Source organism: Manacus vitellinus, unplaced genomic scaffold (genome assembly GCF_001715985.3).
Source record: "Manacus vitellinus isolate BGI_N305 unplaced genomic scaffold, ASM171598v3 scaffold_4_pilon, whole genome shotgun sequence".
Taxonomy (NCBI): Eukaryota; Metazoa; Chordata; class Aves; order Passeriformes; family Pipridae; genus Manacus; species Manacus vitellinus.
This window is the reverse complement of record NW_021940604.1, coordinates 14,953,161-14,976,155: the sequence shown is the minus strand read 5'-3', so window position 1 is coordinate 14,976,155 and position 22,995 is coordinate 14,953,161. Positions and strand designations below refer to the sequence as shown.

The 22,995-nt window shown below is 39.6% G+C and overlaps 2 protein-coding genes across 7 annotated transcripts in view; both read left to right on the top strand.

The window, feature by feature from the left end:
- The window catches only part of NCOA7 (nuclear receptor coactivator 7), a 91,715-nt gene extending 80,949 nt beyond the window's left edge, over positions 1-10,766 (top strand). For 5 of the 6 annotated variants that reach the window (XM_018078035.1, XM_018078038.1, XM_008933996.2 and 2 more), the window contains 6 exons: positions 1,700-1,847; positions 5,525-5,650; positions 6,059-6,211; positions 6,733-6,828; positions 7,500-7,573; positions 8,485-10,766. In XM_018078035.1, coding sequence (XP_017933524.1) covers positions 1,700-1,847; positions 5,525-5,650; positions 6,059-6,211; positions 6,733-6,828; positions 7,500-7,573; positions 8,485-8,620 — 733 coding nt within the window. In that variant the 3' untranslated portion in view covers positions 8,621-10,766. Of the gene's footprint in view, positions 1-1,699; positions 1,848-3,276; positions 3,370-5,524; positions 5,651-6,058; positions 6,212-6,732; positions 6,829-7,499; positions 7,574-8,484 lie in introns of those variants that run through there. The other variant, XM_008933997.3, reaches the window with a different exon arrangement.
- Positions 10,767-13,401: 2,635 nt separating this feature from the next.
- HINT3 (histidine triad nucleotide binding protein 3) lies at positions 13,402-19,794 on the top strand. Its single transcript, XM_029962759.1, has 5 exons — positions 13,402-13,437; positions 13,687-13,804; positions 15,092-15,161; positions 15,961-16,087; positions 18,044-19,794. Exons 1-5 carry the CDS (start codon positions 13,417-13,419, stop codon positions 18,089-18,091), a joined length of 384 nt encoding a protein of 127 aa, XP_029818619.1. The 5' UTR covers positions 13,402-13,416; the 3' UTR covers positions 18,092-19,794.
- Positions 19,795-22,995: the final 3,201 nt, after the last annotated feature.

Genomic DNA, 22,995 nt, shown 5'->3' with positions numbered 1-22,995 from the left:
GTTTCACAGGTACAGTTGTTATTTGATAACAAATTTAAATTCTGCTAGAACATCTCCTAGCCATGCACCACAAAAGCATTTGTGAGTGTGCAAAGGAGAGGAGAAAAATATGGCAATGGTAATTTGTTTCTTTTTCTCTTATTAAGAGGGCATTTCCATGATGAAGCAAAGCAAATCCTTTACTCTTTTTGAGGGGAGTGGAAATTGGAGTGAAATATCTTGAGGCAAAAGTGATTGAAGCCCCTCCAGACATCCAAATGAGAGGGCTGGAGCACCTCTCCTATGAAGATGGGCTGAAAGAGTTGGGGTTGTTCAGCCTAGAGAAAAGAAGATTCTGAGGAGACCTTATATCAGCCTCCCAGTACAAAAAGGGGGCTTAAAAGAGAACAGGAGAGGGACTTTTTACAAGGGCATGTAGTGATAGAACAAGGGTAAATACCTTTAAACTGAAAGAGCATAAGTTTAGATTAGATATTAGAAATAAATTCTTTACTGTGAGGGTAGTGAAACTGGAACAGGTTTCCTAGAGAGGTTGTGGATGCCCTGTCCCTGGAAGTGCTCAAGGCCAAGTTGGATGGGGCTTGGAGCAGCCTGGTCTAGTCGAACGTGTCCCTGCCCATGGCAGGGGGGTTGGAACTGCATGATTTTTGAGGTTCCTTCCAACCCAAACCATTCTATGATTCTGTGAAATATCTCACTTTGACTGTGAATTAGTGTAGCTGTTGTGAGCAGGCAACAGTTTCAGGGCTGTCAGTTTATGCAGTTAGACCTAACATCAAACTTTAGCCCTCTTTGGTAGGGGTATAGAAGAAAAAATGTAGGCTCAATTGGAAAAATCTCTGGAATTATACTAGTGATCCTGAACTGACTGCAACAGAGCTGAGTTGGTATTTTAAGATTATTTTTGCATAAATATAAATCTAAGTAAGCTTAGTATAACTCTTGAAATATAGGGGCAAAATGCCTAAATTTCTCTTAAGACTTTTCATGTTTTGTATTGATCAAGGAATTGCTGGACAAAACTTTCAGATGAGTAAGTGGAGACAGATCCAGTGCCATAAGCACTTATTATCTTTCTATCTGCCCTCTTTACCATGTGTTTTATTTTTTTGCTGGCAGTTCAACTTCTTGTATAGTGGATCCATTATCATATTCCTGTTTGAAATTGCATGTGTTCATTTTAACTTCAACATATTACATAAATTCCTTATTCAGAAATTGTTTCATGTTTTGTTACGGATGTTGTCAAGGACCATTTCTTTAAAGACAGTGGCTGAGAGCTGACTACATTTATATGTACTCTTGGTATAATATCATTAGCAAAGCTGTTGGTAACAGCTTATTTTCATAATGCTAACAGAATGAAGATTGTTTTGTGATTAGCCTCTATAACTTCTAAAGGGCAGCTAGAAATGTGGTGTAGACTTTACTGGTGATCTCATGGCTTGTTTTATCCTGGAGGTCAAACTAAATAAGTAAAGTACATTGAGGGGAGTGAAAGCAGAGCAACCTTCAAATGTTTCAGGCTGCCAGGTGGGGGGAGCTGTTGCTTTGTGTGATATGTGAGGGTGGAGGTACACGAGTATCCTATTTGTGTGGTTGTCCCTGCTTTGTCATTGGGCAAGACCTCTGTACTACGTGACAGTGTTATGTTCACGGACCACTGAATAATGGTTGTCTCCTCCTCTTTTCTTCTCAGGGTGGATCACTTATACACATTTTTTGTTCAGTGGTCACCAGAAATATATGGGAAAGATGCCAAAGAACAAGGTTTTGTCGTGGTAGAAAAGGAGGAACTTGACATGATAGACAACTTCTTCAGTGAGCCCACTTCTAAAAGCTGGGAGGTGAGTTCTTTCTGCCTTTACATGAAGCACATGCATATCAAGTGTGCATCCTCTGTTAAGAATCTTAGCAGTTGTTCTTTTGAGGATTTTTATGGTGTTTCTTTATAACAGTTTCTGCTTCACATAGAGGTCTCTTCAAGACTTTTATCTGTCTCACAAATGTACTCCTATTCCTTCAGTCCTCTTTTCTTCTCTCCCTAGAAAGAGCAGGTGTTTACCTGGGAGCTGTGTGGTGTGCAGCCAGAAATTGTGTAAATATTTTGATCGTGTGATGTTAGTCTTTTGCAAAGCTATACAGGTGGATATTGCTAAATTCTTATTGTATTTATATGCTACAAATACAACCTTAGAATGTATATATGCGCATAAACATCAACACAAACTCCTGTGTCCTGGTTGAAACTCAAATGTGGTGATGTGCCAGATCACTGCTTCTTGGGTGCACCCAGCAATACTGTTTGAATATTGGCTCTAAGATGGATAAGTTTTATCCTTGGACTTTGGTTTTTTCATGAGGGGTCTTTGGCAATCTGTTTTAACCACTTGGCATGCATGTGCTTGTTATCTATCTGTTTCTTCTGCATACAAAGCCTAGTTTCGAGGGGAAATAAGCTTGAACACATTTTTAAAATTATATTTCTGAATGCTCAAACACTTGCTGTGCTAAGGATATGGGATAAATTTAAAAAGACAGATAATTCCCAAAGTGGGAAATATCTTTATGATGATTTAAAAAGTGATCTGCTTATATGTCTTAAACTTGTTTTCTTTAAATTCTACTACCTTTTTTTTGAGCATTTTTATCTTCAAAGTGTGTTATACTGTTCAAAAATGGAGCTTGAGAGTGGGACTTGTCATTTGCAATGTAGCAGCCTCTAATCCCAAATAGCTTATATTTTTACACTTTTGTAGTTTCTTAATGTTGGTGCTTTGTGAACTGCAAGATGAGGGAAAAAAAGCCTTTCTTGTTTTCTCAGAGCTGAGGGCAGTCATACATTGCACTGGATTTCACTGTTCAGTTATTTGCATGCCATTTTCATAAAACCCAAATGAAGGAGGAGAGCCAGTGATCCAAAGAACAGAGTTGGGAGAGATCTGGCCACACTAGGAGCTTGTCTCTCATTGTTTTATTTAAATATGTATTGGGAACTGGAAACTGCTTCTAAAGGTGTGTTTCTTTTATTTGTAATATATTCAGGCTTTACCAATTGAAAGTAGGTCTGCCAGGAAATCTCTGTTGAATAAAGTCCAAATTTGGGCATGATGACTGTGGAAGTTTCACTCTCCCTTGCGGGGAAACAGAAAGTGTAATTGTAGAGAAGCATATAAGCAATTTTATCACAGCATGCCATGGCCAGTAGCTGTCTGTCGTGCTTGTGGGTTAGAACTCTTGCCACTAGAGAAGGGATAGAGTGGTGGATACTGCAAAATAAACTGCTAGATGATGAAACAGAGACAAATGCCTTTGAATATTCGAATTCTTTACTATGCCAGACCTGACCAGGAGGAACCATTTGTGGAGGTATGTTGAACTGTGTCCCTGTTTGAGCAGTGTAGATCTGATGACAGCACTTCTGTCCTAGTAATAAATGTGCTCTGTACTCACATGGGGGGGCATTTCTACCTTGGGTAGCTGCTTTCTCAGACTTCTAAAATCTTTGAAAGATTTTGTAGATCCAGTTTCTGTAGTGGTTTGTTTGTTTCATCCATTTTTGCTTTTGTGTGGTCTTTAAATATCTGATCTTGCAGATCCCTCTTTTAGCAGTTGTTGACTAAACTTCATTCAAATGTGCAGTTCAGTTAGAGACTGAGTAGGTGCCCATGCAGAGAAGAGGAGGGGCTTATTGGTCTCTGGAGTCAATTTGCAGTTTAAAACTGTGTTAATAGGTTTTCTATAGTTGCCTGTCTTTGAATTTAGTCACGTTTTGCTACAGGTACCTGTTGCTGGTTGATTTACTGTGATACTTTTCCCCTACTCCTGGTGGGAGACTATTCCTAAAAGATAGTCTTCAAAAGTGGAGCTGTGTACTTTTGAATTAAGGTGAAAATTTAAAAAAAAAGTGTTAATTAAAAAAAAAAAAGGATAAAATAATGATCTCGGAGATGAGGAGGAAAGGCAAACCATTCAAAAAGTGAAAAAAGAACAAGGGTAAAAGGAGAAAACCCATTTTCTTTTAATAGTTTGTTGTGGTGGTTTGGATTTGTTTTTTTTTTTTTTAAATTATCCTAATTTTGCAGTGCAAACCTTCCCTGAAATTGATCATATGAAAAATTTTCCAGCAAAGGATTCTCTGCTGTCTCAGAAGACCTAGGACTGGGCTGGAGGGGCAGGATAAGGCTGTACACCTCTTGCAGTATTGCAGTCAGGAATACCTGTAACCCCTCAGGGTGCAGGGTCACATAAAACAGCATTAGTTCTGCAGGATGGATTTTTCCCTGTGATCCTTCTCTCTTCCTAACCCTGCTGTGTGCATTGGAGTGCCAGCACCTGGGTGCCCTGCTTGGCTCCAGGCATCTGCAGGTGAATGTGGGCTGGACATGCAGTGTATGTATTGCTCAAATCCCACCAGGGATGCTAGGTGTGACCAACAGGTTTTGTGACAGGCCTTGTGAACTCCTCACCAGTCCTGGTCGTCATGAAAACCCCCTTCTGTGCTTTGCAGTATGGTTAAATCTGCACCTGGAGTCAGTCCAGTGCATTTGCTTTCTTGCCTGGGGGGCAGGTGTGTGTAGGACCTCAGGCAAGTTCAAGCAGTGATCGTGAAGGTGCAGAATAGTTATGCAAAACTTGATCCATATGTAACATGAAAGCTGCTTGGAAGCCTTATTGGCAGGGAGGGGCATAGCAGTGTACTCTGCAGCCACATCTTGTGCTTCCTGCTCTTCTGTGGTGATATGCTCATGGAAGGAAAGGACGGTTTAAGGTTTCCTGTTTATTTTGTTGCTAGGCCTCCTTGCTTCCACTTTTCTTTCTCATCAGCTCCATCTCTGAGCTCTTGCTGTTGCTTCCTATGTGCTGTAGTGGCACCAGGCCCCAGGTAAAGCCCCGCTGCTGGGTACAACAGGCCTCATCCCATCTCCCACTGCTGTGAGGAGTTGAGGCTCCTGTCACTCGCAGAGCACCCTGAGCTGCACTGACGTCTTGGCAGCTTTTAAGCTGTGCCTGGTGTTGTGCCCTCTGCTAGATGGGAGGCTGAGCACCCCAGCAGCAGCTTGTTGGGAGCCAGGACACTTGGACTGCTGCCACTGGGGGTTTAGGTGGTATCCTCCTCTCTGCAGTGAGCTCTGGGCACCGTGGGTGCTGCCAGCCTGGGAACTCCTGCTCCATGCCACACTTGGGATCCTGTTTGCTCGTCATGCCGTGTGGTGTTCAGAGTTTGCCCCATCTTTCTCAGCAAAGGAGTAGATAGAAGTTTCCAAAGAGCTGTTTGATCACTTCCAAGTAAGAATGTATTTTATGAAGACCTTGACTGTTGTTCTGTCAAAAAGGCACCTTGCCAGTTAAGATGTTCCCCATTTGGTTAAGGCTGCCTGTGCTTGATATAACTATCCCATATGGTGGTTTTGCTCCACACAGTGTGACACCTGAGGAGTAAGTTTTAAATTAATTGGTTTCAACAGAGGATTGACAGTGTAAGAGCTATGCTTTAGGCTGGACACTTGTTCTCTTGCCTCAGATCATTACTGTAGAAGAAGCCAAACGACGAAAGAGTGTTTGCAGTTACTATGAAGAAGAGGATGATGATACTTTGCCTATCTTAAAGCATCACAGTGCTCTCCTGGAGAACATGCACATAGAGCAGGTATGGCTAAAAAAACCTCAAGTTTTCTTGTTAGATGTGGTGCTGTCTCTGAGTGTGGGACATTCTGCCTGCTGGAGGCAATGGCAATGCTTTTTTTTTCTGGAAAGTACGCAGCATGTTGGAGTGACCTTGTGCAAAGTCCAGTTTGCTGCAGCACTGGATCACCTGGAGAGCTTATTTTTGAGTTGTGATCTTGAGGACTGGCAACATTTTCAGTGCTTTCAACAAGTGATAAGAATGTAGGCAGTTGGGCTCAGATTACATGGCCATGTGGCAGAGAGTTAAGCTGCTGCTCCCTTGGCAGCCATTTTTTGGTTTGAAAGCCCCTGCAGAAAGGGAATAGCCTGGGGCACCATCTGTGAGCCAACCTGTTGATTGTGTAACCATTTCCCCCTGTTCATGGCCCAGCTTGCCCGGCGCTTGCCTGCACGAGTGCAGGGATATCCATGGCGCCTCGCATACAGCACACTGGAGCATGGGACTAGCTTGAAGACTCTGTACCGTAAATCAGCATCTCTTGACAGTCCTGTTCTCCTTGTCATCAAAGATATGGACAACCAGGTAAGGAGTGCTTGTTCTGCGGGGGTTGGACTGAAAGGGCAACATTATGAAAAGCAACCATTATGAAATGCTAGTCATACCATGAAGTGACATCATACCAAAATAAGACATTGGTGTTTTCTTTTGTATTTTCTACTGCTTAAACTAAACTTACAGAAGGAAAGTACTTCAGCACTAATAAAAGCTTAAGAATTACAATGAGTGCAATAGTGCCTTTGGTAGTATCTTCCTTAGGTATCTTAGTTAAGGAACTGTCAGAAACAATGTCTCTGTGGAGGTCTCATTCTTCAGTAGCTCCTAGAGGTGGCAATCGTGTTGCCTTTGTTGTCATCTGGCTTTTAACTTGCAAGATACAAAAGATTTGGAGGAGTACTTGCTTATCTGGTGTACTTTACGAGTTGGTTCTTCTAACATGCAAATCAGCTGAGTTGTTCTTAGACAGTATTTTTAAAATGTTTGGGGTTTTTTCACTTTAATTTTGCACTGTCCACAAAAGTAGTTTAATCATTTTATTCCAACAGATATTTGGAGCATACGCTACACATCCCTTCAAGTTTAGTGACCACTACTATGGCACTGGTGAAACATTCCTCTACACATTCAGTCCACATTTCAAGGTAAGTGGATGTTCACTTTCTCAAATGAAATTTTTGGGTTCCCCTTTTGAAACATTTATGAGATTTTTATGAAGACAGCATATTTGAGTTTAGAAGATGTGCCAGCCGTTGATAAATGCAGTTACATTCATTGCTTCAATGCAATGCTTTAAGCAAAAGTGGCTATAATTAATTTAAGTGCTGAGAAGACAATCTATTATGGTGAGGAAGAGAGGGTTTTAAGTGGATTGAAGGTGGAAGCAGAGAGGAATTAAGGAGTGGACTGTCAAAGACACCATGGAAGGCAGTGATATCAACAATAGGGTATAATTTTATGTGTGCTTAGAATCACAGTGGCAACAAACTAGAGATAAGAGTGATACTGAAATACCCCTTAATGCTTATGGCTTATGCATTTTTTTCATATTGAACACATTGTTCCTTTTTAACAGAATACCTGTTGCTTTAGAGAGGGAGGCAGAATTTAGAGAAGGATTAGTATGCCTTGTTCATAGTTTTAAATATATATTGATCCTTTACTTTCTACCTATTACCTCTTCCCCTTTCAAGAAAAAAGTAAAATAAAAGATGACTACACCATAAAGTACCTGCTAAGAGTAGGTACCTAAGAGTTTGAGAGCACAAGAATCTTCACAGTCCAAATATATTTGGGTTTTTTTCCCCCTCTTCAGGTATTCAAATGGAGTGGAGAGAATACCTACTTTATCAATGGAGATACTAGCTCTCTGGAGCTTGGAGGTGGCGGGTGAGTGAATGTTTGGTTTTCAAATCATGTGGCCAACTTTATTTTAAATGAGAATAGGGACAATGGTAGATGTAAGACAAACTTAGCAGTCAAGTATCTGAACTTTTAGCAGTAAAAAGTATGTAGTCTGTGTAGTGCAGATACCTCAGCAATCTGATTTCTGTTACAGACTAAGAGCAATTAAAGAGAGTGACTGATGTTAGCCAAGTAGGGTTTGTTGCAGTGTTGTTTTTTCGTTGGGTATTTTTTTAGCTAGAAAAAAATCCAGATGTTTTGGGTAGATACACCTCTTGCTGAAGAGGGTTGAAGGTAATCTTTAATGGCAATTTTGCCATCAGCTTCTAAGGTTTATCACATCGTCCTTATTAAGTTGTCATTATTCTGTTGATCCAGAGAGCAAGGATACAGACAGTGCATAGTCAGGTCGTGAGTTTGAGAGAGGTCAGTGGGTATGAAATCAAGGGCTAGGGCTCTGTGACTAACTAAAGCTTACTGCAGGTTGTACCATGGTAGCTCTGGGCATGGTTTGCATCGGGAGTGCATAAACTCCCTGCCTCCTCCTCCTAACCAGAAGGGGCTGTGTCCACATCCAGGCAGCCAAGGGAAGAACCCCAGCATCCATGCCCTGGTGTGAACCATAGCTGGCAGTGCAAACAGTGGAATGGCTCGAGGGGCTGTGGACCCTCTCAAGGTCCTGTGCACTGCTCCACTCACTGGTGCAAACAAAGCAAGGGGACTGCTCCGCAGGCTTCCTGGTGAGCGGTTTGCCATGACTGAGCTCTTCAAGTTTGGTCTAAGAGATCCTCAGAACTACCTAGATTTCTCCATATTGTTTCTTTGATTGTTTTTACAACTTTCAGTATTTTTACTGTTATAAATAACTCAAAATTTGTTGTGTGCTTCCTTTTTAGTGGCCGGTTTGGCTTATGGTTAGATGCAGATTTGTATCACGGGCGAAGCAATTCCTGCAGCACCTTCAATAATGACATCTTAACTAAGAAAGAAGATTTCATAATACAGGACGTAGAAGTATGGACATTTGAGTGAAATACTGACTGCCTTAAGGACTGGATCCATTAGGCACTTAAAAGCTAACTAGAAGGTGCAGGCTGCCTCACAATGTTACACGCTTTTTCCTCAAGTTTGTACCAGAGCATGACTGCGCAAAAAAACCCAACCGAACAACCCAAGAATAAAAGAATTGGTTTTGAGAGGCAGCAAGAGACGGAACAGTAAGAGATCACTCTGAAGTGTTTTTTACTGCCTCTTCCAACATGCCTCCCTTGAAGATATGATGCTTATGAAAACATTCATGGTGTATAAGTTGAAAACTTTTTATGTAACTGTGAAAAAAATCCTTTGGGAAAACTGTAACTATCTAGTACATTCCATGTGTATTTATGTTCAACATACAAATGCTGACCAAAAATAAAAAGTTACTTTACCAAAATCTACAGCATACTGTTTGCCATGGAAAAGAGTCAGAAACAGGTGTACACAGCACTTAAGGGAACATGTTTTTTAAATAATTTTATTTATTGTTATTGTATAGCAGATTTTTTTGTGAATATATTAGTTATGATTTTTTCTTTCCATGTTTCAAATCTCATTTTGATAAATAGTTGCTCTTGAGGTAGGTTTCTTATGCATTGACATTTATTCTGAATCAGTTTATTTGATTTTTGAAGTTAATTTTTATATTTTTATTTTGTAAATGAGATTTTGTTTTCATTATACCCTAATTTAGAGGGTTTTTTTTTCTGGCAGAAACACTTGAGTGCATAATTCTGTTTCATTTTCTTTTCCTGAAATGAGGGAGAAAGTGGATAGTGCTTCTTATTAACTCTGCTGTCACATTGCTGTTAATAGATTATTATTTTGGCAGTATGGAGACACTGGGCAAAGTGCCACGTGGTGTAGACTGCATCAGCTCTGTTGCAATCCACAGAATTGGGCCGGCATGCTCTGAGCATCTGCCCTAGTATTATTTGACTGTTTACGAAAGACATTTTTAAAAGAGAATTGTTTTTCTGTGTAACCACCAAATGATTCAAAATAAGCCTCTCACTGTGCTTTTATGAGCATTTCTCTACAAATTTAAGAATTTGTTAAGGAGAAGATACAATGGAGATTTAGAGAAGAATGTTCTTTTCCTTGCAGGCCAGGTCACATTAGTGTAAAACTTGTTTTCTTAGTAATTACATACAATATTTCTTTTGCCCCAAAAAAGGCCCTTGAAGCAACAGGGTGGTTTAGGATTTGACAGGCAACTAAATAGTCTTGCTTGTTTTTAATGAGATGAAATTATACTCCCTGCCCGCCAAAGCTGAAAAGACTATAGTACAAAATGAAAATTTTGGTAAAAAGGGAGAGTGTGAGAGAAGACTGGCAATCTTCACTGTTTGCTAAGGAATTCTGCTTTGCCATTAAGCTGTGGTTTTGTTTACACAGTTCAGGCCTAACCAACATTAGGATGCTGTCCTGCCCTTAGATTTGAATGTGTCATTGTCCTGAGAAAGGCAGGTTTTAGAAACAGTAGCGTGCATTAAAACAGTACAATCTAATTTTGGAATATTAATAACTGAGTAATACAACTCAGTTTAGTTACTGCTCTTTCCTTTTTGAATGGATTAAATAAAAAAAAAAGCCAGGTGTTTTTTTTTTTTGAAAAGCATTTCTAAATCTTAATCCTGCACAGAAATTTCACTGTCTAAAAAACCAGTGCTATATACGGTAAGCCTGTATCACACTGCACGTGAACTTTTCACACTCCCTTTCTATATGGTTGGTCTACTACAGCCATAAATAAAGTTCTTATTGGTAATGCTTTAAAAGATTTTGGAAGTTGCTAACAGCATAATGCTTTGAAGATACCCAGAATATTTAACACTGTTTGCTCTTTTAAATGGTGGCAGACTACTTAATAGTTAAAAAAACCCCAAAAAATTAACAGAAAACCCCCACAACAACCAAAACTAGACCAACTAAGTTCAACATTTTACATACATTTCACTATGGCAACCTACAACTTACTCCATTATATTATCTTGTCAGAGCATATCTAAACGCTGTGGTCTTATTCAAAACAGTGTTGTTCAATCAAAATTCTGTGACCCTTGAACTATGAATATTGAATATATGTAATGCAGTGCTATCACAATATTTTCAATAAAGGAATTTATGCATTCAGAAACTTGTTACAACTGCTTTCTCTTTTATTCACAAACTTTAGAACATTTTAAAGATTAAAGGATGCAGTTTAAGTTACAGGCTATGCTGACAAATACCTGTGCCCCCTCATAAAAAGAGAATTTCAGCAATACCATCTTTTAGAAACACAGGTAAGGAGTTTGGAGCTTTTGGTTGAGTTGGTTTGGGCTTTGAGGGTTTTTTTTGTGTGTGTAGTATGGTATGTCCTAAAAGAGAACTGTGTTTTGAGTTCACTCGGAGGTAGACTGACAAAGGGCTAAGAAATACCAGTAAACAGTTAAACAATTAACTTAGTAGTTCTTGCTGCTACTATCAGCAGTAGGGAATGACATGTATTCCCTCGTCATTTTTGACCAACCTGTTCCTAGAAGTCATAAGTCCATGTAAATCATTATTGTATGCACCCTTTTCACCCTTTTCATATTTTCAAAGTGTTTATGTATTTTTATTTCTGCTCAAGCAAGACAAAGGCATACAACGTCTTAAAAGTACTTGCTTCTTGGGTTTTATTGTTTTTTACTGTATACAGAAGTGGCTTTAAGAGAAAACAAACTACGCTTATGTGTGCAATGGAACAAGTGTGCTGTGAGCCTTGCTTTGAGGGAAATGCATTAACGACTCTCTTAAAGTAATTGGAAAATTACACTAGTAATTTTTCTCTCAGGTAAAACAAAAGCTTGTTCTTGCAATATCAAGCATGTGCTTTAGTGCTACTTGGATAAAGATTTTTGATTCGGGATAGTGCGAAAATGTGCACTCAATAAGGCTTGTCATTACTCAGGTAAGTGCAGATGTTTTGATACTGGTTTCAGTATCAAATAATGTGCACTCAATAAGGCTTGTCATTACTCAGGTAAGTGCAGATGTTTTATTTGATACTGGTTTCAGTATCAGAATAATTCTCATTTGTAAACTTTAAAGATTTCATTTGCCTGTTTGAAGCAGAGAAAAGGAGCAGGTTAAGACATTGCAAAGGAATGCCCAGCACTCTGCAGGTTGGCGAATCTGGCAAATGAGTTGCTTCAGGTAGAATAGCTAACCGTGTCCTGTTTGTACAGGCACAGCTTGCTGGCCCTTAAAAAAATACGCATTTTTGAAAAATCTCAGTCTAAATTTTTCATCTCGTTACCTTTTCAAACACTATATCCTGTCATTGGTGGGACAAGTACTTTATGCCTTTTGGGCTGCATGAAGAATACAAACATTGAAATTCCACAGTCAGTTGATTCTGCAGCAGTGCAAACAATTTAAAATACAAGTTATTAAGAAAACATTTTTAGAAATTGAAAGATAACTACCACTTACAAATACTTCTGTTAGCTTTGGAAGCAGTTGATAGGATGAGGGTGGTGAGGCACTGGCAAAGCTTGCCCAGAGACGCCATGGATGCCCTGTCCCTGGAAGTGCTCAAGGCCAGGTTGGATGGGGTTTGGAGCAGCCTGGTCTAGTCGAAGGTGCCCCTGCCCATGGCAGGGGTTGGGGGGAGGGGATGTGGAACTAGATGAGCTTTAAAGTCCTTTCCAACTCAAACCATTCTATGAAATATCTCACTTTGACTGTGAATTAGTGTAGCTGTTGTGAGCAGGCAACAATTTCAGGGCTGTCAGTTTATGCAGTTAGAACATCAGACTTTAGCCGTCTTTGGTAGGGGCATAGAAAAAAACCCCATAGGCTCAATTGGAAAAATCTCTGGAATTATACTAGTGATCCTGAACTGACTGCAACAGAGCTGAGTTGGTATTTTAAGATTATTTTTGCATAAATATAAATCTAAGTAAGCTTAGTATAACTCTTGAAATATAGGGGCAAAATGCCTAAATTTCTCTTAAGACTTTTCATGTTTTGTATTGATCAAGGAATTGCTGGACAAAACTTTCAGATGAGTAAGTGGAGACAGATCCAGTGCCATAAGCACTTTCTATCTGCCCTTTTTACTGTGGAATTGATTTCTTTTATTTTTTATTCCTGGCAGTTCGGCTTTAATGACCTCAGAGTGCAATCACTTGATTTTATTCCCAGTCTGTACCTTTTTTTTTTATTTTTCAGTGAAAACTTCACTGAAGTGAGCAGACTTCATGCGTTTCTGCCGATGGTGCGGAGGTGTCACTCGGCGTGCGGCTGGAGGCCTGACGCAGAGCCCCGGGGAAGCTCAGGATTGTGCCCCCTGGAAGAGCGGCCCCTGTTCCCAGTGACTCCGGGGGTACCGGCGCTCCTCCCTCGGCGGGCGGGGCGCAGGCGCGGCCGCGGGAGGCGGCGGGAGAGGACCGGGAAGGGGAGCGACCGGAACGGGATCGGGCCACGGCCGAGAGGAGGCCGCGGGCAGCCGCCGCCGCCCAAGGGAGCGAAGTTCCGGGAATGGCGGCGGCGCTTACGAACGGAAGTGCGTGTTCTGCAGATCGCCCCGGAGGAGCCGGCACGGCCGCTCCCCTGCGAAGGTGGGTGAGGGACACCGGTGCCAGCGCGGCCTCCTATCCTTCCATCCTTCCGTCCTTCCCACCTCCCCCTGCCTTCCCTCGGGCGGTGCCCAGCCGGCCGCCTGGCGAGGGGGTCGCGTTCAGAAGGCGGGCGGGTGCGCGGCCACCCTGAGGGTCGTCGGCTCCTACACGTGGACATGGGGGTGAAACATCGATCGGATGGAAAACGCTGTGCCTTCCGTAAGTGTTGGCACAGCAGCCGTGAAGCTGGCACCGAGGACTCCTGACTGCAGGAGGTCAGGACATCGGGCTTTTAGGCTGGCTCCAAAAATCTCAAGGTTTTGTTCTAGTTACTTCAGCTGTGACATTAGATATTTTTAGATTTTTTAGTTTGGTATTGTTGTTGATATGGGAAGGATGGACTTTCTTGCCAACTCTTCGCCAGTATCCTCATCCTAATCGATTTAATATGTTTACATCCTTTTTTAGTATGAAGACCTTGTTTGCTTTAGAGATAGGAAACCTGGTGCCCCGCACCACTACCTGGTGGTGCCTGTGAAGCACATGGGAAACTGCAAAACATTGAAGGCAGAGCACATACCTCTAGGTAAGGCTCTAAGTGTGTGTTTAAGCTAAGGGAAAATAATTTTTCACAGCCTCAGATAGTGAGTTCTGAAGTAAATTACACCTTTAAACACTATTTGTAAACACGGAAATAGTTGATGTGAGTGTAGGTAGGGACTTACTCTTCCTGGGAACTTCCATGTGCTGTTCTGGAATGGCACATTTTTTTTTTGCAATTCTGTAAAAACACTGCACTAGTGCATGAAGCCTCTTATGCTTGCGTGGAGTACAGATGCCTCTGCACTTTGTTGGAACTGCAACTTTATTATTAAAGCATTTATGTGCTGTTTCATTGTGTTTCCTTAAATATATATGCAATTTTAAATTATATGAAAAATTTAATAGAAGAATTTTATGAAATGTATACTTCGAAATAAGTGCTGCATTTTTCAGAAAAAAGGGAGTGATAGATGAAAAGGGGAAATGCTGTTCCAATAAACTTTAAAAAATTTTGAAAAAATAAAATTCTAAAATGTTAAAGCTATGATTTATTGTTGCCAGGCTTCTTTTTTCTTAGGAAAACATTGTCCTGGAATTTGTTTCACAAGATATGCCTAGCTAAATGTGTTGAGTAACAGAAGAAACTACAGCCATACATGCATGAAGAGATTCCATCTTAGGGAAATATACAGGTGATGCAAGAAAATAGTTACAGTGGTATTTTGCAAATCTTGCATCACTAGCGGTATTTCTCTTCTAAACATAGGGTGATTTTCTCCAGAAAAAAACCTTTTGTATGTGTTTGAATTGAAGACAATTCCTTTGACTTTTACATTGAGTTTTTGTATTGGAGTTGCTGCATTTTTTAGTGATAGAGTAATGGAATTTTGTCCTAGTAATAAGTAGGACTAAGCATTTTATTTTAATTTGTGCACTGTCTCTGAAACTTACAGCAGGCTGCACAGGACCTGGAGATCAAAGTCCCATACCTGTATAGAGGTACAACACTGGAATTAGTGTAAACGTCAGCATTCTGACCAATCAGTATTTGTTGTGGTTTTTTAATAAGGATGTGATGATAGCATGGCTTTGGCCAAAGTCCTTAGAATAATACCATACTTAAAATTATCACTAATGTGGAAATTGGTAACAGTGGCAATTTTTCAGTCAGTCTTTGCACACACTCTCTTGGTTGTCTTTGTTTGATTAGGAGTAGTTACAGTGTTTATATTTTGAAAAACCCTTGTTTGTAATCTCAATGTTATTAGTCTGTTGAAGTTAATATTCTGAAGAATACCTTGTTCAAATCAAATTTATTTGTGTTTAACAGTGAAGAGAATGATGGAAGTTGGAAAATCTGTCCTCCAGAAAAATAATTTTAGTGACTTGAATGATGTAAGGTATGTAATGGAAACCTTCTGTCTACTGAGCATGGTTTTTTACTTTTACTTAACTTTAAAATGTTTTTTCAGAAATGGTGGCAAAAACTGCAGTAGGATTTATTGAAGAAATTGGGTCTACGTTCACTTATTGCATGACTTCTCAAGTAGAATCTGCTGGCATTGAATATTAACTTTTTGTCTGATAGAATTCCAGCACAGATTGCATTCCAGCTCTGAGATTCTTTAACAACCATATCTTGGAATAGGGAGGGCACTTCAAACAACTTACCTAAAAGTCTGCTTTCTCTTTATATGCCGAGAGTATGCTCTAAATCCTAGATGCTAGAAGAGAGGTGTAACTTTGTCCTATTCAAGGGCACTGCACTGTGTTTCAGTCATACCTGCATTCATTTCTTTCAGTGCTGGACCTTGTAGTTTAAGGCAGTGCATTTGATGGCTGAAGTAAACCATAACATAATTTAAACAGTATAGAGAAATAAGGAGATGGACCTTCATGATTAAAATTGATAGTTGGTTTTCCAGCTGAAAACTTGATAGGATGCATTTAAATACTTGTTCTTGTTTCTTTTTTAAAAAAAACGTATCTTAAATACAGAGATGTGAGGGAGGAGGTTAATGGGTTTTTGAAAAGTTCTTTTTGTGATATAAGGAAAAGGCATATTTTTGTTCTTGCCTTTATGTACAAGAAAAATGGGATGAGTTGTGAATTCCATTATCATGTTAAATAACCTGCAATGTTCCACTTCTTCCTGAATTAACATCACTAATATCTTTTACTTCTTTTCCTTTTCTAAAGAATGGGTTTTCACTGGCCTCCATTCTGCTCAATATCCCACTTGCATCTTCATGTCCTGGCCCCAGCCAGTCAGCTAGGATTCTTATCCAGGCTGTATTACAGAATCAATTCCTACTGGTTTATAACGGTGAGTGTAATGCACATGAGCTTTTTGATAGGCTTTCAGTTGCAAGCTGAAAATGTGATGTCTTTCTAACCTTTTAACTTTGACCAATGATTTTTGTTGTTACTATAATTCTTAATCATGTATATTTTGCATGAACCACTTGAGAAAAACATAATAGCATAAACATTAAGGTTTTTACCTATTTCAGGGAATGGAGTGCTAATAACAGCAAACAGTATAGTACTTCTGGATCTTACGTGAAGCTCAGGTTCTGAGATATGCTTCTGTGGACACTTTGTAAATATTTGAGGTTTAATTTAAAAGATTAATTTAAAGGTTATATTCAAATGTGATGGACTGTTTTGTACATATTCTGGTTCATCCAGTGTAGGTGAAAACATACCCACCTAATGATTGCATTTATCAGTTCATCGTGTAGTCTTTAGACTAAAACAAGTGTCTGCTTTACAAAAATATTGTTTGTACTGATTTGTGTCAGTTTTTGCTGATTTATGCCAGTAGAGATAAGCAGTGAAAGTGAACTGGCACTGACTAAAGCACTTTGAAAATCTCTCTCTTGGGATCTAAAGCTCACTCTCACTGCTTTGATACAGCAAAGCACCTATCCTTGCGATGTAGCTGCAGCATCCTGGTATAATTACACAGCCCCAAATTAAAGTTGCTGAAAAATGTCTGTCTCATCTAAAGAATACAGACAGCCTCTTACGAAAGAGAAGAAACTTGGCTTCTTCACAGTGGTACCTCACTGAAGATCTCAGCTTAAAAAAAGCAGATGTGTCTGCTGTGTTGTTGAGGATCTTACAAATATTTGGTCCTAAAATAAGTATAGTTGTGTAGTTCTACTGCTTATTATCTTGGATTAGTTCAGGGAGATCTGTATGAAGTCTGGTTATTCAATATGAATGCACTTTAAAAGGTATTTTGCCCCGTTGTCAAGTTGAAAAATGTTCCTGGGTTGGTGCTGGGTTTGGTTTGATTTTGGTTTTTTTTAATTATAGTGTCTTGAATGTAGTACTTGTCTCAGAATGCAAATCAGGATTCAGATAACTTCATTTTCAGTTGTTCCATCTTTTATGTAGCTTCATTTACTGCAAAAAACCCACAGTAACTACTGAAGTCCTGTTAAGTTCCTACTCTAAGTAGCTGATTGCATTTTTACTGTGTGTGTTTAAAATATGCCAAACTTAAACTTTTCACCTTTTAATGTAGTTCCTTTGGAGATCTCAATAAAACCTCAAGCACTAGCTCAAATTAAAAGTTTAATTCGGTAGGACTGTCAAAAAAAGGAAAGACTGACAGTAAACTCATCTATTTCAGAAGTGCCTGTGGGCTCAATTTGGCTTGGTTGTTGGCAGACTTCCTCCTGCCCTGAGCCTTTCTGAGGGCTTGGTGAGCTGGTGCTGTTAGTGTACAAAACACAGCTGTCCCAGATGTGATATGATGAGAAAAGCCATATAATGAGAAAAGCACATATGAGTGTAGTGACAGGACCAAAGAATGATGTGTATCTCGTGACATGAACCACATACACAGACACCCCCAACCTCTCAGCGTCGTATTTAGCTGGTGTGCAGCTTGCTGGGTGATGAGAGCTCACAACACTCTGCTCTGGAGCGTCTCACAGCAAATCCCAGGTCTCACCACTTGGTTGTTATGAGCACTGTTTTCTTCTGAGGTCTTTAAATTCACAGTGCTTTAATAGATCTGCCATTTATTTGCTCCAGCATCCTCTGACTTCCATAGGTTATGTTAACTCTTCTGATCACAGTGTGGGAGTGTGATAGAAACTGTGAGAGTCTGCTGTTGAAAGCAATTGTTGTATTCTGCTTCTGTTGTATGCTCTGTCTGTAAAAGTACAAAGTAAATGCTCTGTCAGCGTCACGGTTTTTAAAATGGAATTTTCGGTAAACTGAAGGCCCACGGTGTAGTTAAAACATTGCTTTCTCTCTCTCCTAGGCCGAACAGCTGATTGAGAGACTGCAAAGTGAAAATGCTGCCAGCTGAAAACTTGTGTCGTTAGCCAGTTTGTCTTTGAGCTCTGATTTAAGGTTGCAGAGTTTGATGTTGCCAATAATATTCCAGGATAAAAAAAGCTTTAGTTCCTTATGAGGAAAGGCACAAAGGTTTTGTAACTGCCAACCTTATTCTCCTTTGGATACTTCGGTCTGTATACTTCTCTCGCAATAGCTCAGTGTATTTTAATTATAATTTTATATTTGTGTATATACATGCATAATATACACACACTTGCACACAGGCAAAGAACTTTTCCTAATGAAAGGCAGGGTATAGTCATGGAATGTACTGCAGCTAAGGCAACAAGTTACAACTAACAGCATGTACATGGTGCCAGAGGGAGGTATTTCTTGCGGAATCAAGCTTTTATTTTCGGGATGCATTGTTCTGGAATTGCAGGTAACATTAAGACATTTAAGTTTCCATCTACATTTGTATGATATGGTAGTTATGCCTAGATATTAGTAGGTGCATTGCTGAAAGTCCATTACTTTCTGGGGCTAAAACACTTCAATGTTACCTGGCTTGTTTGCATCACGATGACATAGTAAATGTCAATACAATATGTGCCCAAGATGTGATAATGCCGTATAACATTGAATATAGTTTATGTGTAAGTGGTTGTATGTTGGACTTAAACGGGTTTTTTTCCCTCTAATATGCACAATGTTTGAAAGTAGTTATCGTATGTTTACAAAAAAAGCGAAGAGTTCAGAGGAGTGGATTTAATACATTGCTCTTCTGATGGCAGTAGATACAAAAATCCAAATTTTCTGATATTGTTCTCACTGGAAGTTCCTTGGAGATTACTAATGCCTTGGCTGAATTTGGATTCTAAGTGAAGTCATAATAGAAACAGGTCTTTAGTGCAGTAAGTATGTGGCAGGCTTACATAAGAGCAATGTGATTTGAATTTGGGATAGCAGGGACTCAGCCCAAAACTGGAAAACTCAATTGTTGAGTTGCTTAAGGAACCTGCTGAACATCTGCCATTGCTGTATGACTCTAATTGGGAATGCCAGCACTTTGTTTTTCAATACCATAATAAGGCAGACTGTTTGGAAAGTTAAAACTCTAGAAAACATGGAGTGGATTTTCTTTGTTCACAGAGCGTGTCTTGGTGTCAAACTAACCAAGTGCCCTTACCTGATGCATTTAGATGCAGCTGAGGTGATGATGTCTGTTCCACCTGCAAGCTTCCCTGAATATAATATTCTGTGTTTTCCACGTATCCAGCACCTGTTGCCTTGGTGATACGATGTATTGTAATATTCTTACAGTACTTAAGGGAGTTCCCAGCAGTCTGAAGAACAGCATTTTCTACCTGGAAGAGTTTACGCCTCTCTATTTGTAAGATCTTCTTCCTAATGTCTTGTTATTCTTATTAGTGGGCACTTATATGTAATTTGCAGCCCTTTAGGCTTTTTGTTTCTAACATTTGGTAGGAAAAGTGTGACTTAAAGCCACTGAACTTTACTTCTGTGCAATAGATGAGGGGTTTTGAGCTGGCTTCTAGCTTTGGGAAATACCCAAACATTAAGGTCTTTCAAGAGTTAATACTGTGCATGTGTTCTGATTTGTAATTAATTTATGTAACTGTACTTAACTGTGACATGTAATATTTAAAGTACCAACATGAACTGTTGTCAAAAAGGATTAATAAACAGAATAAATGCTAATCTTGGAATGATCTTCCAGTACAATGGAATAGTTGACTGGGGGATTGACCCTAGATAGCCCTTTGCTCACTCTTCACCCTTGACCCCAGCAAGATGGGAGAACAAAAAGAGCAAAATGAGAAAACTCATGGGTTGAGATAAAAGCAGTTTAATGTGTGAAGGAAACTGGAAGAAGAAAGCCAAGGTGTGCAATGCAAAGGTAATCCTCCCATGACCTCCCACAAGTAGGGCAGTAGCAATCCCCCCACCTCCCCGCCAAAAAAAAAGCCCTCTCCTCAGCTTTTATTGCTGAGCAGACATTACATGGCACAGAATATCCCTGCTGGCCAGTCGGTGTCAGGTGTGCAGGTTGTGCCCACTACACGCTTTTTGCCCACTGGAGAGGGCAGAGCAGAAAAAAGAGAAGGCCTTGGTGCTGTGCACGCACTGCTCAGCAATCGCCAGAACACTGCTGTGTTACCAACACTGTTCCAGTCAAACCCAAAACATGGGCTGCTCTGAAGAAAGTCACCTCTGTCCCAGCCAGACTCAGTATGCTGGCAAATGTACACAAAAGCAAAAAGGTCAAGTTTTATATCTTAACTTTTGAGAAGGGTTGCACAAATGATGATAAGACTGGAAAGATAAAAATCTGGATATAATTCTAGCTTCCAGAGCTTTGCTGATGAGTGAGATGGAGAATCTCACTTATCCCTGATAGCAATAGACAGGCCTCAAACCAGCTCAAACAACGAAGTGTTAAACAGAGGAACATTAATTACTGAGGAATGCTCAGCATCTCGTTAGCATTTTTCAGCACAGAACTGTGTTCATTTTCCTTCTACATTGACAAGCACTCTTGGACTCTGCAGATAATTTTTTTAATTAGGAAAGAAATATTTTGTGAAATGCCTATCCTAATACTTTGAATACGGTTCTGAGCTACTGGCTGTCCTCTGGAACAGGCAGTGGGCAAATTCCATTGACTATGTCACCATCTTCCATAGAAGATTTTAGTTATTTTAAAACTTAAAAAATCATCTGTAGAGCTTTCCAAGGAGCAAAGATCAATAACCAGAGTGAACACAGTAGCTCTTACTCTCCAAGAGCCTGGAGAAGCAAAGGAAAGTTGTTTAGCCACTGCCCCAGCTCTGTTCTTTGATCCAGTATTAGCAATCCTGAGAAAAGCTGCTTTTTTGACCTCATGTTTAGAAATGACAAAGCTTTATTTGTACTGTTTTGCTCAAGTGTTTTACATAAACTCCCAACCTAATGTGAACCCAAAAAATAATGCTGTTATGCTGAACTACTAAAAGCTTCCTCTGAAAGGATGAAACAGATACACATACAATGCTGTTAAATTAAGAATGAAAGAAAAGTTTGTGTTTTGACTACGGACAGCATTTTTAACGTGCTTAAAGTAGTAATAGCTCCCCAAACTATTCCAAAGTCTTTTTAAGTGAGAGCTGTAAATAAAAGCATAAAAATGGGAGAAAATCAGTGAAAACAGTATTTGAAAACTGACAAACTTGGAAACAATAAAATGCTGCTTAAAAACTGTCATTTCAAACTGATGTGCAATGTTTATTGAAATGGTGAAAGTGCCTTCAGTGTTTGACAAGACAAACCACAGACAATCCCTATATGATGTACAGTCCAAAACAGATGGAGAGTTCACAGCCTTCAAGGGAAAGAAGAGACAAGACCACTGAGGAAGCCTGCCACAAAGAAGTGAAGTTTAGGAGAGATTTCAAGAGCTGAAAGTTACCTAGAATAGGGCAAGAACACCTTTTAGAGTGTTGGAGTTTACTGCTCCTCACGTGCTAAAATTTTTGCAAAAATGATTCAATAAATTTTGTTTTGTTTACTCTAATGGGAGCCTGCTGAAAAAAAAAATTGTGTGTTTACATTCCCATTTCATCTGCAGATGCTAATTAATCACATCACAGATGAGGAAACAGAATTTTATAAAACTTGTAAACTAGTAGCTAAACTGAGTCATGCCCATTAGATATGATGCATTCATGACTATACAGCCTTCAGGAGTAATTTTTTATTCTGTAGTGGAGTGGGCAAGCTGACCAATTGTATTACTTATCTTTTAGCTGGTTTTTTTGGAATACTGGCTATTAGTGGAAGCACGAGATCAGATTTGTCAACCTGGATGCTGACCCAGTTTGGCAGCTCAGTGTTTATAATCATTGTGTGGGCACATAGAAGGATTTCAGTCACTCTTTCTAGAATGCTCATCTAAAGCTAGCAGGCAGGAAATGTGGCCCTATAATGGTTTAAAAAAACACCACCCCTCTATAAATAATATTTTTTCTATAATAATCCTTAGTTTCATTCAAAATAAAATGATAGAGCAAGGTTTTTTTTAGTTGCTCACAAAGTAGGTAAGACCTTGTTCTGTTTCCATCTGTTTTGATCAGAGGTGTGCTTAAAGATGTACTCAAGGGGTATTTAAACCAACCAGCAGCAGGAGAAAATGCATCAGAGGCTGCATAAGCATCTGCCACTAACTGCTTACAGTAGTTACAGTGAGAACTTAGATTGCTCATATTTAACTATTTGAGCCAGCCTTAAGAACTAGTAAATTTATATAAGCTGGAGTTGCATCTTGGGGTGCTCAGAGTACACATTGACTCAACTGTGTGTCTTGCCATGGATTATTTGTACAATTTCTAGCAATGTATTCCATTTCCTGGTAATTACACCCCCATTAGTTGGCTGGTGACATTTGAAGCACCTGATGCTGCTTCCCGTGAGCTATGAACTAACACTACAGCAGACCTGACTGAATTTCAGAACTGACAGAATTAAACAAAAGTCATTCCATAGCTGCTTTTTAAAAAGCTCGATTTGTTTTGAAATCCAAATGTATGTAAAGACTTCATCTAATGGGAGCTGAAGTCTCCTGAGGTGTGCTCACATCACTTTGGCAAAAAATGCTTTTCCAAAAAAATCAAATCATTTTAAATGCCTTAAGATCACAAATGACATGCCTTATTTTCAGCTGCAAGACGTAGATTTATTTGGAAGAAATGGAGGGTTTGAAAACTAAGTGGACACACACCAGCAATGCCTGATGCAGCACATATTCCCCAGTTTCCAACATGGTAAAATTAAGTGGTGATTAAAACCCACCCCATCCATTTTTTACCTACATCTGACTCCCTTGTTCCCCAGATATACTTATTTCAGCACATTCATTTCTTCCTTTTTTCCTATTTT